Below are 14,013 nucleotides of genomic sequence, written 5' to 3' on the forward strand. Positions count from 1 at the left end.
CTACTACAAATGCTGCAGGTTACCTTGTGGGTTTGCCACATCTTAAGTGATAGGAATATATCAGGATGCAAAATATGGGTGACATTCATCCCTGTGCAGAGAGCAAGCACCAGGTCTATGTATCACTTAAATGGTTCAAGGGCCTTGGCTGCGCTCTGTAGACCCCGGAATGCCACTCTTTATACATAACTGCAGTCAGAATCCCAAGTATAACAGGCTTACAGAATTTTTCACATAATACATCTTCTGAAGCAGAAATTAGGTATTGCTGCCAATCATCACTCTTATGCTATTTTCTTTTGTGCTTCTTATGTATGATTCTCTGCCAAGTTTGGAGGTAACTTTTCCCCTCACCTGGATTTATCTGATCTTTTCTTTACTCCTTTTAAAAATTACTGTAAAGTAGTGCTCCAGGGCTTTAACTGGAGTGAGGCTTTCCTGTGACACTCCAATAAATGGGGACTTGAGGAGCAATTTTCCAATACAGTAAATAAATTGGGCTGCTTGTCCTCTCTTACTGAGAGAGAAGCAGGGAATGACTCCACCGAAGAAGCCAACGGGTTTACAGCGATGTAAGAGATCAGTCAGGCCCAGCATGTTTGGACCTGGGAGAGAGGTAGAACAGGGCATCTTTTTGTGTTGGCTTGCAACTTCCACAGGGGAAAAGTGACATTTGTTACCTTGGGGAGCCCCCAAGAAAAAATGAGAGAAAGGCTTTGGGGTCCTTCCCTGTCTCTCCAGAAGAAAGAAGGCAGCCAAGGAATCCTCACTTGAAAAAAAAGACTCACCGGGGAAAGGAACAGCGTTGAACTGTCTGGGATGAAAGAGAAGCCAGGAACACCAGGGGCTTGGGAGCAGCCTTGGGTCAGCTTGTGACAATGGTGACAGCTGAGGGAGCCAAAAATTACAGTTGCTGGCAGCTGGCCCTTGATCATTTTTTTTCCTACCCTATTTGCAGTCAAATCCTGCACCCATTGTCTCTGGCTATATCACTACCATTCCAGAGTCCTGGGGGCTGCAAAATTCTCTCTCTTGTCTCAGCACTGCCTGATGTTCTTTTCCCCAGAAAGAGTGGATCTCTGAGAAGGAGCCTATCTTCCTGGCAGTCTGCCCCAGGCTTGAAGGGTTCAAGGACTCAAAAATCAGAACAGTAATCCCATTTCACCTCTGAGCTGAGTCAGGATATGTACCGGAGTCTTCAGAGTGTAACAGCTAATGCACTAACCAGTCGTCCTACTTAGTCCCTTTAGTAGTAAATGAACTGGCACAGATATCACTCATTTTGTTGTGTCAGGGACGCGTATGCTGTCATAGACAGGCTAAACAAATAACTCCATCATTATAACAGCTATCAACATTTGCTGCTGCCAAACAGTTCTATAGCAAGTCAGACACATCCATCTTTAAAGTGGATTAGGGGCTTCTAATCCTTTCTTTGGAGAAGCTGGAGGAATTTGTTTTGAGGTCAGGGCTAATTATTCAAAAACACATGAACTGTAGAAGGGCTGAAGGAGCTTTAAGGAGGACATACACACAACTATTCAAAAGCAATACATTGAAAATCAATTCAGCAATCTGTTCTTTACTTGAAGCAAAATGGATGGCAATAACTTCTTTGGGAAACAGTGGGAATAAAAGTTACTCTTTGCCTTTGGTTTCTTTGAGTGGAATTAGGTGTCTGGCAGCTCTAGGTTATCCATTAATTTTTGAACTTGGAACCTTGCTGTAGGAGTTCACAAATGATTATTAGTCAAATTTAGTAACAGCATTATTAGAAAGAGTGACCTTAATATCACCTTTACACAAAAATCATCTCCTTCTGTGATGTTAACAGGTCTTCTCATGTGAGAGCTGTAATTGTTCCAGTCTTCTCTGGCAGGCCTCTTACGGTTAACAACTTTGAGGGGCTGTGCAGGATCAGGAAGACAGAAATACATGGTGAATGGTGATGGGACCAGGAGAGTGCCTTCAAAACACTCATGTTATGATCTACAGGAAATGGGATATTAAGATGGATTTTTTCAATTGCAGCCATTAATTAGTAGGAAGTGAACAAGATTATTGGAGTGATCTGTCAGGAATTAGCAAGGGGAGTAAATCAGTCCACCCACACAGTGTACAACTGAACATTATTACTTACAACCACCTGGTATTTGCTGTGGTTGTCTGCACTTCTTGGCTCTGAACATTTATCATGTTCTTCTCCAATTTCTTCACTTGACAAAAATTCACTCAGTTTCTGCACACTGAAAGCAGAGAAAAGGGATTGGGCAGAATGCAGAATGCAAAATTTTTGATCAGTGCAATGTTCATTAGAGGATACCCACTGCAGTGCCCCAGCTGTTCAGTTTACTGGGTGGCTTATACATTTGTTCTCTATAAAAATATGCAGTAAGGGATATTTCTGCAGTGAAATTTAAAAACTGTGCAGTGTTCTGCCATCACGATCAATAATTATTTTAGATACTTCTTGGGTCCTTCTTCTACTCATACTGTCAGTGTCTAGGAAGGAGAAATTAGGACAAAATATTTCTTTAGTTTAAACAGTGAGATAGGGATTAAACTTAATCACAGCTCATTTTTGAAGCCACACGCTAAAGCAAAACCATTAATAGGTCACTTGAATTAATGAAGTACCACACAATTAGTCCTGAGCAAACTGACAAGAATTAGGACCTCAAGAGAGCCTGTTCAATGGGACAAATTCATCAACCGTGTCAGCTTCAGTGGGGTATGTTAGCCCATTGTGGCACTAAGGATGAAGCTGGCCCAGTGTGTTTACAGAGGCAGACCTGCCTAACAAATACAATTGTAAAAAGAATCCTGGAGACCAGCATTAAAGAAGAATGAAAAAAATACTCCCTGAATATTTAACATTTAGTTTGTTAGGAGGCTAAATATCTTTATCCAATCACAGCCCATAATGTTGATTCTCCTGAGTGGCTGCATATGCTTTACAGTGTCCATCCATGTACACTGCTGAGACAATAGGCACATTCATTCTGCAGCACTAGAATAATGGATTAAATCCTGAACAACTCAGTACCAAAAAGACTGTGATAACAGGGAAGGAGTTCAAATAGCAGCAACCAAAACGAGGAGGTGCTGGAGGTACCGATTTATGAAGCAGGGCTGAAATAACTGATTTAAATATGTCTCTCAGCTCAATGGGCAAAAATGTGGGGAGCTACACTGAGTGTGCCATATTAGCATAGTGAGGTACAAACCGTGCCTTGGTGTGCCATTCTGGGCAGGGGAGCCCTTGGTGAGGACAGCAGGCAGTATTTATACTGCACTCGCTCACTGGGGGTTTCTCCTTGGGAGGTTAGCTTTAGTTTCCTTTAAGGACTCCATTGGAGCTCCACTTACCAGGTTGATGCTCTGAATCAGTTCATCTGTGGCTGCCTTGGACACATTCCCTGTACGGCCACCACTACCCACTTTGGGATTGGTGCAGGCCACCTGTGGGCTCCCCAATACAGAGGTGGTTGCTGGGCCCTGGTGCCAGCACAAATCCACCTGTCCACCTTGGGCAACCTTCCTGTGGCCAAGGGACCGATGCCATGGTTTGCTTGACTAGGGAGTGAATCTGGTCTAGTGTCTACAAGCATCTGAAGAATTTAAAAACCAAAGAGGGGAATTAATTATCTAGTGTGGGGCAAAGGGATTTAGCTAGGAGTAATGATGAATACCAGGACAACAGTTCTCAATGGGGAGGTATGTTAGACCAAGGGAGGAGGTGGTAACATCGTGTCACTATATCTAAACTGGACAAAGCAATAGAAAATAATGTTGGGAACAATCCTGTCCTTTCAGTGGGGTGCACTAAATAATCTACTAGAGATTTTCTAACTGACTGTACTGGGCCAAACTGGTTTTAACCATTGTCCTGTGTAGGGGCTGATGTGGAGCTGTACACCCATTCTCCTTCTTAGGAAAATGAGAGCAAGACTGTACACAACCCCACCCCCATGAGGCCTACCCCATGAGTACACAGACTACCTAGGCTGCATCATCCTTTAGAATAATGCTGCCTGCTTCCTCAGTCCTGCAGACTGATTCAGATGACCGAGTGAGCAGCATGGCCCTTCTGGAGTGCTGTGTGTCTCTGGAGATGTGCAGTTCCCATGCCCCTCCATGGACAGGGTCTGCAGATAGGAGAGGCCTTTGTGCAGCTGCACTGGGAAGGAAGGGTGAGAGGCTGCAAGCATGTTTTTCTTCTCTATATATCCATGTAAAGCCATGTCACACTTGCACCCTCTGATCCTATGTTTTGGCCTCTCTGCTCCTTCTGAGATTTTGCATCAAGATGGAGGTACTTGGAATGTCAACAGTGTTACTTCAGAACATGAGACAAGTCTTCTAGCTGCTAAGATGATTCCTAACCATCGGATTATTCTCCTTCTCCTCCTGTTGCTGGTGCAGCTGCACATACCGTCAAATACGGTAACTTAATCCTGTGAGGAATGATGATGGCTTGCTTCCCATAGTGCTACACAGTTACATTCTTTTAAGTACTAAACGTATACGTGTTACAGCGCTGTGGCTGACACAGCAGTTTCACAAGCTGAAGCTATAGTTTCTGGATTTCTGATATCTCCACTAGGGAACTTATTTTTAACCATCAGATTGGACATATTGATTAGGTTATGGTGGTTATTTGCAGAGCTAATTGCACACTTGGTTTCATATGAATCCCACTCAGATACCAAATACCAGGGTTGCTACTATACACCTCCAATGAGGAAAAGTTGCGTGGCTGTGTCCTTCATCCTTTATGTCTTCTCCACCTTTTAGCAGTAGCTAAACCAGTCAGCTGCTTGGTTTTATTTTTATACCAAACACCATGCAGATTAAAACTGCTTTTCAAATAGAAACTTCTGAATTCCTCACCTTGTTAGTGGCCTTTCTGCCACTGGAGGGTAATTCCCTTTCTGAATCATAAACAGTCTCCCAGCCTACTTGTCCTGTGAGGTTTATGGATACCAAATGGCACAAAAGCCTTGAAGCTGTTTTTCAGCTGGACTGGGCCCAATATGAATTTAACTGACATTTGTTTTGACAGTGTCAGCGAAATCCACTATGATGCTTTTAATTTGGACACTAGCTGAAGAATCAAAAAAGCTGTCAAGGTTATTAGAGAGGATACATTATCCTGTAGATCATCCTGTATTAAATATTCTGGCCAATGTTAACCTGCCTGGAGCTGTGAAATGGAAGTGTGAAGAACTGCAATGGAACTGCAATCTTGTCCCAGTTTGTGTTCCTCCTGGGCCGGTCCCACTCCTGGAACTTATTTTGCTTCACTTAATCAGACAGTTTTTTTCAGTTGCTGGCTATTTAACAAACTACAGGTGTGTTTGTTTACAGGCCAGTTCAGGTTGTCTCAGAGGCTGAAGAAAGCCAAATTTATACTCTATCAAGTTAGGTTACCTTTATCTGACCTTACTGATAAGATGTTCATTAGTAGAAAGATGAAACAGAAGGGCACAATTACAGCAAACAATTGATTTGTGTGCACTCTGCAGTTGTGTTTCCACAAGTAAAAGAACAATGGACTCAGATTCTTACCACACAGACAGCAGGGAGGAAGGAGAACATGACAGCATGGTTATGTAGTCTGAGCCAGTCCTGCCTACATTCCAAATAACAGGGCAATAACTTGGTAGCAAGAAGGCAACCAAATAGTAGCTAAGGGCACTGCTAACAAGAGTGACACATGGCTATCTGGGTCTTAATCTTACTTAATCAATTCCCTGCCATTGTAAGCAGGGACCTCACGCACTGGTAAACCTCAGTTCCTCCTATTCTCTGCCTGTAGCACATAATAGTGGAGTCTCCTAAGGGCTGTAATACTTTTGTCTAATTTCACTTCTGTTCCGTTTAGTGCACAGGTGCTGGTGGCTTGTGGTGGACAGGAGGTCAGACTAGATGATCTGGTGGTCCCTTCTGGCCTAAATCTGTTTGAACCATTTGTGCATGAACAGAAACCCTGTCCCGAGGCAACCATGCCACTAACTATTTACAAACTGTGAGAAGTTCTACAGCGGAATCATTAGCCGTGCCCAAATATGTGCTTGGTGCAGCTGACAGGGTGAGGTACTGTAAGGGCCATTGGAATCTCCATGATCCTGAGACGGATCCAATGCAGGCCACAAGCCCAGTTTGCCAACCTGTAGTAGTCCCCGGTGGACTGCTACACTAGCTGGGAATTGCAGGAGAGGACTCTATTCCAGTCACTGCCCGCATACACTTGGAAGGAGGGTGTGCATAGAGATGGCTACATTGGCTTTACATTGCTGGATGATTTTGCCACATTGGAGGAATCCTCAGATCTCTGTTTAATTCCTCTTTGCACTACTAGAATAACACAGGTAGAATTAAGCATGAGACAGGATCTGGTCCATTGTTTTGGTAAGGCCTTAGAGAACTATATGTAATGTCACAAAGAGGTAGAAAACATGAATTAATGTTTATAAAGCACTTTGTAGAGGATAAGTGCTAAGAATCATTTTATTCAATCCTGAAGTCTTTGATCAGACAAAACCACCACTGAAATGAATGGGGGTTTGGCTTGTTAAAGACTGAAGTGTTAGTTCTGCTATCACTATTGTTGGCCACAACACTCTCTTGCATACAGTTGGCTATGAAATTGATGTGTCTTAACCACATTAGCCTGATGAGCCATTGGCTCAGGGGAACTTGGACTTTGACAAACATTAAGCACATTCATTATGAAAAGGAAATTCATTTGGTCCAGATTGAGAATTTATTCACTGAATTTTTTCCCTGTTGACTTCAAAATTTTTATTTAAAATTGTTCTATCACAGAGCTTTCCCTGCTAAAATCTAATGCTCCCTGGACTTGCAGCCAGAATCAGGGGAAAAGAATGCAGCCCAAGTGATACATATTGATGTCCATGTGCTTTTCTGATTATTTTGTTCCCTTCCACATATTTGTATGTGGGTGGGTGGATGGGACATATAGCCGATTTTAAACAAAAAAACCAAAAACTTAAATGAGCTTTTATCGCGTATTTCCTGTTTCTATATACACACACGTGTGCGCACGCACACACGCACCTACACAGAGCACAGCACAGAATACACTGTAGCCACCACAGTGATGTTCATTTTACATGACAAAATCTACACAGTGGACCATACAATAATTTATTAACAAGCAGTAAATATCAGTTTAAAATACACATGGCCAAATTCTCTGCTGGTGTAAATGGCTGCAGTGTCAGGATAGTTAGCTCTATTCTGCCTAATTCCGAGCATAACATAGGACAACACTTACGGTAAGAGGTTGGAAAGCAATTTCCAAATAATGGTGAAAAATAACCACAGCATTATTTTTGAATTACACATTGGGGAACTGAACAATAATGACTCTCAAATGGAGGGAGGTTTTGTCCAGCAACTCTTACCTGACCAGAGCTTTGACAGTAGATCTGACCACACTGGAGAGCAGGAACAGTGGGGTGACAAGAATGTGAAAGAGGGAGAGTGAGGCAAAGGCCACTGATGGGGAGAAGTCAGCATTTCCAGTCAGGTGGGCATGGACCACAAATGTCTACAAAGATACAGTGATTAAAAGTCTTAAAAGAAGCAAACACAGAAAACATTTCACATTGCACTGTATTCTCAATCATGTAATGGGCAGTTTATTGTTTCAATTGGGAAACATCATGCAACCAGCCACTGCAGAGCTCCTCCTGGCAGTCATCATACATTTGTTACAATTTGCTGTTCATACATCAGTTATGTAAGAAGATTTTTAGGGTCTCAGCTTTTGGTCTCACGTTGTTGTAATTCCTTTAATCCAGTGGCAAGAGGCATAATTTTGGTTGTGTGATAAGCAAAAAGAGACAAGCACACTAAGGGTCAGATTATAGCATTTAAGCACTAGTACACACACACGGGTTGTTAATATGGAGCCACCCAACCATAGCAAGATCTCCGGGAGGGATTGTGTCCTAGAGGTACTACCCCTCCCATAGTTCTGCAGTGAGACGGGGGGGTCTGGACACTGCTCCATCCCTTTGAATGGTGCAGCCTGCTTCCTGGGGCACCTGGCCAGCTCTATAGGCGCGCGTGCACGTGCGAGAGAGAGACAAGGTTCAGGGCTATGATAAATTGTGAGGGGTGCTGTAAGGGAGCAGTCCCAGTGCCCCAGAGACTTGAACAGCAGGAGCAAATAAATAAAAGAACGAACAAACAGGCAAGACCCATATATGTTTTAATGGAAACATTTAATGATGAGATCATTTATGATTGAGAAAAAAAAACAACTTTGCTAGAATGGCACTTCAAATCATGTCACACCATATACAGAATATCTAGTCCTGAATAACCAGATCCATAGTGGGCCATGTTCTGAGCTCCTTGCACAGTTTTCAATCCAGTCTCATTCAAACAAAGTCCCCCGGGATTCTATTTTCTGATATTTATTGCATGAGCTCAGTAATTACTCCTCAACATGCAAATCATTATGGTCTTTCTCTCCTGAAGGCCTGGTCTACACTGAGCTTAAAATTTTTCCTCATTGTACTGGAACCATTTTAGCTCCATAGGTTGTAGTCCCCTATGTAGAGCATGAGTACAGATAAGGTGTCAGTGATTTTACAACCATGTTTGTCTAGACTTGTTCTAAGCAGGGTTAGAGGATACAATGATAAAAATGCCTGTGGTATTGTCTGCACTCATGCTCCCACCGTGACTACCACCAGTAGACCTGCACTAGGGCTTCTGACACTGTGGAAAAGGTTAAGAAAAAGCTCAGTGCAGACACAGTCCCAGATCTGTGGTGAGCCTGGGAAGAATAAGGATTTTGTTCTATATAGTTCTGTTCCCACTCCAATGAGAACCAGGTTGGACCATTACAGAATCATAGAAATGTAGGGCTGGGAAGGACCTTTAGAGGTCATCTAATCCAACCCTGTGGTGAGGTAGGACCAAGTATGCCTACACCATCCCTGACACTTGTTTGTCTAACCTGTTCTTAAAAACCTCCAATGATGGAGATTCTACAAAGTTCCTTGGAAGTATGTTCAAGAGCTTAACTATCCTTATAGTTAGAAAGTTTTCCCTAATATCTAATTTAAATCTTCCTTCCTGCAGATTAAGCCCATTACTTGTTATCTCACCTTCAGTGGCCATGGAAAACAATTGATCACCATCCCTCTTTATAAACAGACCGTAATGTATTTGAAGACTTATCAGTAAGGCTAAGATTTAGTAACAGGTATTTTTAGTAAAAGTCATGGACAGGTCACGGGCAATAAAAAAAAATTCAGGGCCCGTGACCTGTCCATGACTTTTACTATATAAATACCCCTGACTAAAACTTAGCAGCTCTTAGGGCCCAGGGAGCTGCTGCTCCGGGGGGGCTCAGTACACCGCTGCTGCGGGGGCCTGGGAGCTGACGGCTAGCCCCTGCACTGGCCGTGGGGGCTGACTACCCCCAGCCACCCCTGCTCCAAGGCCCCAGGGACCACTGCTTGGGCACTCCCTGAGGCCAGCTGCCCCGGGACCGCCTGGGAAGCAGCCGGTGTGGCTGGCCCCAGGGTCACTCCAGCAGCGCCTGGTGTGGCTGGCTGCAGGGCGCCCGAGCATCTGGCCCCAGGATCAGCCACACCAGACATTGCAGCTGCAAAAGTCACGGAATCCGTGACTTCCATGACCTCCGTGACAAAATTGCAGCCTTACTTATCATATCTCTCCTCAGTCTTCTTTTCTCAAGACTAAAACATGCTCTCCTCTGGACTCTCTCCAATTTGTTCCCATCTTTCTGAAGTGTGGCACCTAAAACTGGACCCAGTACTCCAGGTGAGGCCTCATCAGTGCCAAGCAGAGTGAACAATTGCCTCCCATATCTTACATAAAACACTCTTGTTAATGCACTCCAGAATGTATTCAATTTGTGATCCATGTTAAACCTAAAATCTTTTTCTGCAGTACTACCACCCAGCCAGTTATTTCCCATTTTGTATTTGTACATCTGATTTCTCCTTCCCAAGTGTAGTACTTTGCATGTGTCTTTACTGAATTTCATCTTGCTGATTTCAGACCAATTCTCCAATTTGTCAAGGTCCTTTTGAATTCCAGTCCTGTCTTTCAAAGTGCCTGCAACCCCTCCCAGCTTGGGGTCATACACAAATTTTATAAGCATACTCTCCTCTCCATTATCCAAGTCATTAAAGAAAATATTGAATAGTACCAGACCCAGGATGGATCCTTACAGGACCCCACAAGATTTGTCCCCCCCGTTTAACAGCCAGCTATGGATAACTGTTCTCTGAATATGGTGTTTTAACAGTTTTGCATCCATTTTACAGTAATTTCACCATGACCAAATTTCCCTAGTTTGCTTATGAGAATATAATGTGGGACTATGTCAAAATCCTTACTAAAAAGAAAGCTACATCATGCCTACAGCTTACCCCTTTAGCCACTAGGGAAGTAATATTTAATAACCCATGTAGACACTTCTTTTTAAACTAGCAAAAGCAAGTGAAATCAGGTGTTTCTGGTGTAGTATTTGACAGATCTCAGTTTGGAATTTACCAGCCTTCACTTTAAGAAAACCAGGTAGACCTGGCTTATAAACATTGCTATTTTAAAAAGTTCATACTTACTGTAAGTACAGCTGCAATTGGTATTGCTGCATTCATGAAAACTGTGAAGGAAAACATGCATCACTATTTAGATAGTCTGTACTCAGCGGTCAAAAATATTTACAATATAATGAGTATATAATATAAACTAGTATTTGACATTATCATGGCATTTCCTATGCTTAGAATAGGAGAAATTCACAAATACTGTGGTAAATTTAACTACTGCAGCCAATATATTTGTATTTTTTTTATGGTGCCCACAGTATATTGCACTCCAGATTGTCAAAATACAGAGCAACTATCAAATCACTGTATGAATAGATTATTGGCTTATACATTGCATTGCACTGTCAATAGGAAGTACAATTTTTGTTCCTGGTACTCTTTTGGTGCAATAGGTAGCAACTGTGCCACTTCTGACATATCGTCCACTCAATAACATTCCAAAATAATTACAATCATGATTACAGTAACAGAAGCATTTTGAGACAGGAGTTAACTGTCAGGTTACTGCTGGAAGATCAGATTAATCCCTGGCTTCAACGGAGTCATTCCCTGTATACCCCAGGAATGGATTTGGCCCATCCTATTTTGCTATTTCAGGAGAGAATCATTTAAAGGTTCTATTATAAAATTGCAGGACTACAGTTTCTCCTCTGGTAAAAAACAACAAGGAAAGGAGAGAGGGGTCGGAAGGGTGACAAGTTTTTATACTGATATTTTCTTGTAATCATCTCTTCGATGAGCCAGGGTTTGTGATCTAACAGAAAGGGAAAGGAATGGGGTTGCTTAGGTCAGGAACCTGCAGAGAATGGTCCCAAAAGCTGCAGAGAATGGTCTGAAAAAGCTGCAGATCCCTGATGATAGGGTTAGAGCTGAAATCTCTTCACATAGTGGGAAAAAAGGTGTTCTTGTGATTAAGGCAGTGACCTGGGCTTCAGAATGCCTGGCTTCTATTCCAAGCTCTGCCAATGACTTCCTCTGTGACCTTTCGACAAGCCACTTGACTCTCTGTGACTCATTCCTCATCTGGGAGATAGGGATAATAATACTGGTTTTATCAATCTTGTTCTTTTAGATTGTAACCTCTATAGGATGGGGACTGTCTCTTGATATGTATTTGTACAGTGCCTAAATATGATGGGGCCTACAGGTGCTGTTGCAATACAAATAATGAACTGTAGTTTCCTCTCTGTCCTCTAGCTGTATGGTCCCTCCTGTGGCATGGTGCCATTGAATTCTCTAATATGGCCAGGTTATTAAGCACAGATGGTTGGGGACTGGAAAGAATGTGGCTTCTGGCTGGGGTCCACTTTCAGACCGGACATGAATATAAACTAACAACTCTACATAATGACTAATTATCTATTTGGAAGCACAGAAAGAACCTTGCTTGTTCGTGTCAGAATCAGCTGTGGTCACGTCACAAGCTACTCACCCCTCTATCTAAACTCATTTCCTTGAGCTTTTGTTTTGCCCAATCTTATTTCACTATCTAAATATAATTGAGAAACAGAGATTAAAAATGTAAAATCTATTGAAAAAAATCAAGAAAATTAATTCCTTTCCCTAAGTTAAATATTTTTCTCACTGTAGTAAGAGGTGAATTTAGAAAGGTCACAGATTACTCATTTGTATATATTCTAGTAATTTGTTTTAAAGAGCCACTGATTTAATTAAGTATTTTGTTCTCAAGCTTCCTGCACCCACTAGTGGAAAGGCCTGGGATTTATGCAGTTATGCAATTTGTGCAATGTGCAGTGCTGTTGTAGCCATGTTACAACATCCTAGGATATTAAAAAGACAAGGTGGGTGAGGTAATATCTTTTAGTGGACCAACTTCTATTGGTGAGAGAGAGAGAATCTTTCAAGAGCACACGGAGTTTTTCTTCAGGTCACTCTGTACAATACCGGTAGTTAACCCACAAGAATGGGAAAGACATCTGCTTGTTATCATTACTGAACATAGCACTCTCTCAAATCTCTTTTAAGAGGGGCATTAGGCATATTAGGGATGGATTTATTAGTGGGGGAACTCTATATCCTAGTAAAGAGGACTGGGAAGAAGTTGGTAAAGTACAAGTAGGAGCTAGTGAGGAACACACACATGTAAAAGAAAAAAGTCCTATTTAAATATAACACATGAAGGCAAGCAACAGAATATTGGCAAAATGCACAAGTGCTTATATACAAATGCTAGAAGTCTAAATAATAAGATGGGGGAATTGGAGTGCCTGGTATTAAATGAGGATATTGATATAACAGGCATCACGGAAACTTGGTGGAATTAAGATAATCAATGGGACACAGTAACCAGGGTACAAAAATATATATAGGGTGACCAGATGTCCCGATTTTGGGATCTTTTTCTTATATAGGCTCCTATTATCTGCCACCCCCTGTCCCGATTTTTCAGATTTGCTATCTGGTCACCCAAAATATATAGGAATGAAAGAGTGGGTCACATCAGTGAGAGAGTGGCACTATATGTGAAAGAAATCACAGAGTCAAATGAGTGTCAAAAATCTTAAATGAACCAAAGCATCATAGAACCATGGATAGAAATTCCATGTTTGAATAATAAGAGTATAGTAAAAGGAATATACTACCGACCACCTGATGAGAATGGCTACAGTAACTATGGTCAGGGAGATTAGAGAGGCTACAAAGACAGAAACTGCAAAAATAATGGGGGATTTCAAGTATTCTCAAATTGACTGGGTATATATCATCTTAGTAAGAGATGCTGAGACAATATTTCTATATACATTAAATGACTGCTTCATGGAGCAGCTTGGAACCCACAAGGAAAGAGGCAATACTTGATTTAGTCTTAAGTGGAGCACAGGATCTGGCCCAAGAGGTGAATGTAGCTGACCTGCTTGGTAATAGTGATCATTAACATCCTTGTAGGGGAAAAATTCCAATGAAACCCACTACAGTAGCATTCAACTTCATAAAGGGAGACTACACAAAAATGAAGCTAGTTAAACGGAAATTAAAAGGAACAGTTGCAAGGGTGAAATGCCTGCAAACTGCATGAAGACTAGTTAAAAACATCATAATAGATGTTTTTAAACTAAATGTATACTCCAAATTAACACACACACACACACGGTAAGAGGACCAAAAAATGCCACCTTGGCTAAACTATAGAGTAAAAGAGGTGGTTAGAGGCAAAAAGGCATCGTTTAAAAACTGGAAGTCAGATCCTAGTGAGGAAAACAGAAAGAAGCATAAGCTCTAGCAAGTCAAATGTAAAGTATAATAAGGCAATCCAAAAAAGAATTTGAAGAGCAACTAGCCTTCAAAACAAGAAGCCTGCCAGTCAGTGGGACCATTGGATGATCAAGCAGCACTCAAGGACTCTTTATATTGGTCTTTGCTG

General features: G+C 42.0%; 1 protein-coding gene across 1 annotated transcript in view; it reads right to left on the reverse strand.

Moving 5' to 3' along the window:
• Positions 1-14,013, reverse strand: part of ABCC8 (ATP binding cassette subfamily C member 8) — a 140,402-nt gene that overhangs the window by 63,861 nt on the left and 62,528 nt on the right. Inside the window, exons 11-14 of the mRNA XM_045017170.1 lie at positions 10,644-10,684; positions 7,434-7,579; positions 2,141-2,246; positions 1,797-1,907 (exon numbers count right to left, since the gene is read on the reverse strand). Coding sequence (XP_044873105.1) covers positions 1,797-1,907; positions 2,141-2,246; positions 7,434-7,579; positions 10,644-10,684 — 404 coding nt within the window. The remainder of the gene's footprint in view (positions 1-1,796; positions 1,908-2,140; positions 2,247-7,433; positions 7,580-10,643; positions 10,685-14,013) is intronic.

This window comes from Mauremys mutica, chromosome 4 (genome assembly GCF_020497125.1).
Source record: "Mauremys mutica isolate MM-2020 ecotype Southern chromosome 4, ASM2049712v1, whole genome shotgun sequence".
Classification (NCBI taxonomy): Eukaryota; Metazoa; Chordata; order Testudines; family Geoemydidae; genus Mauremys; species Mauremys mutica.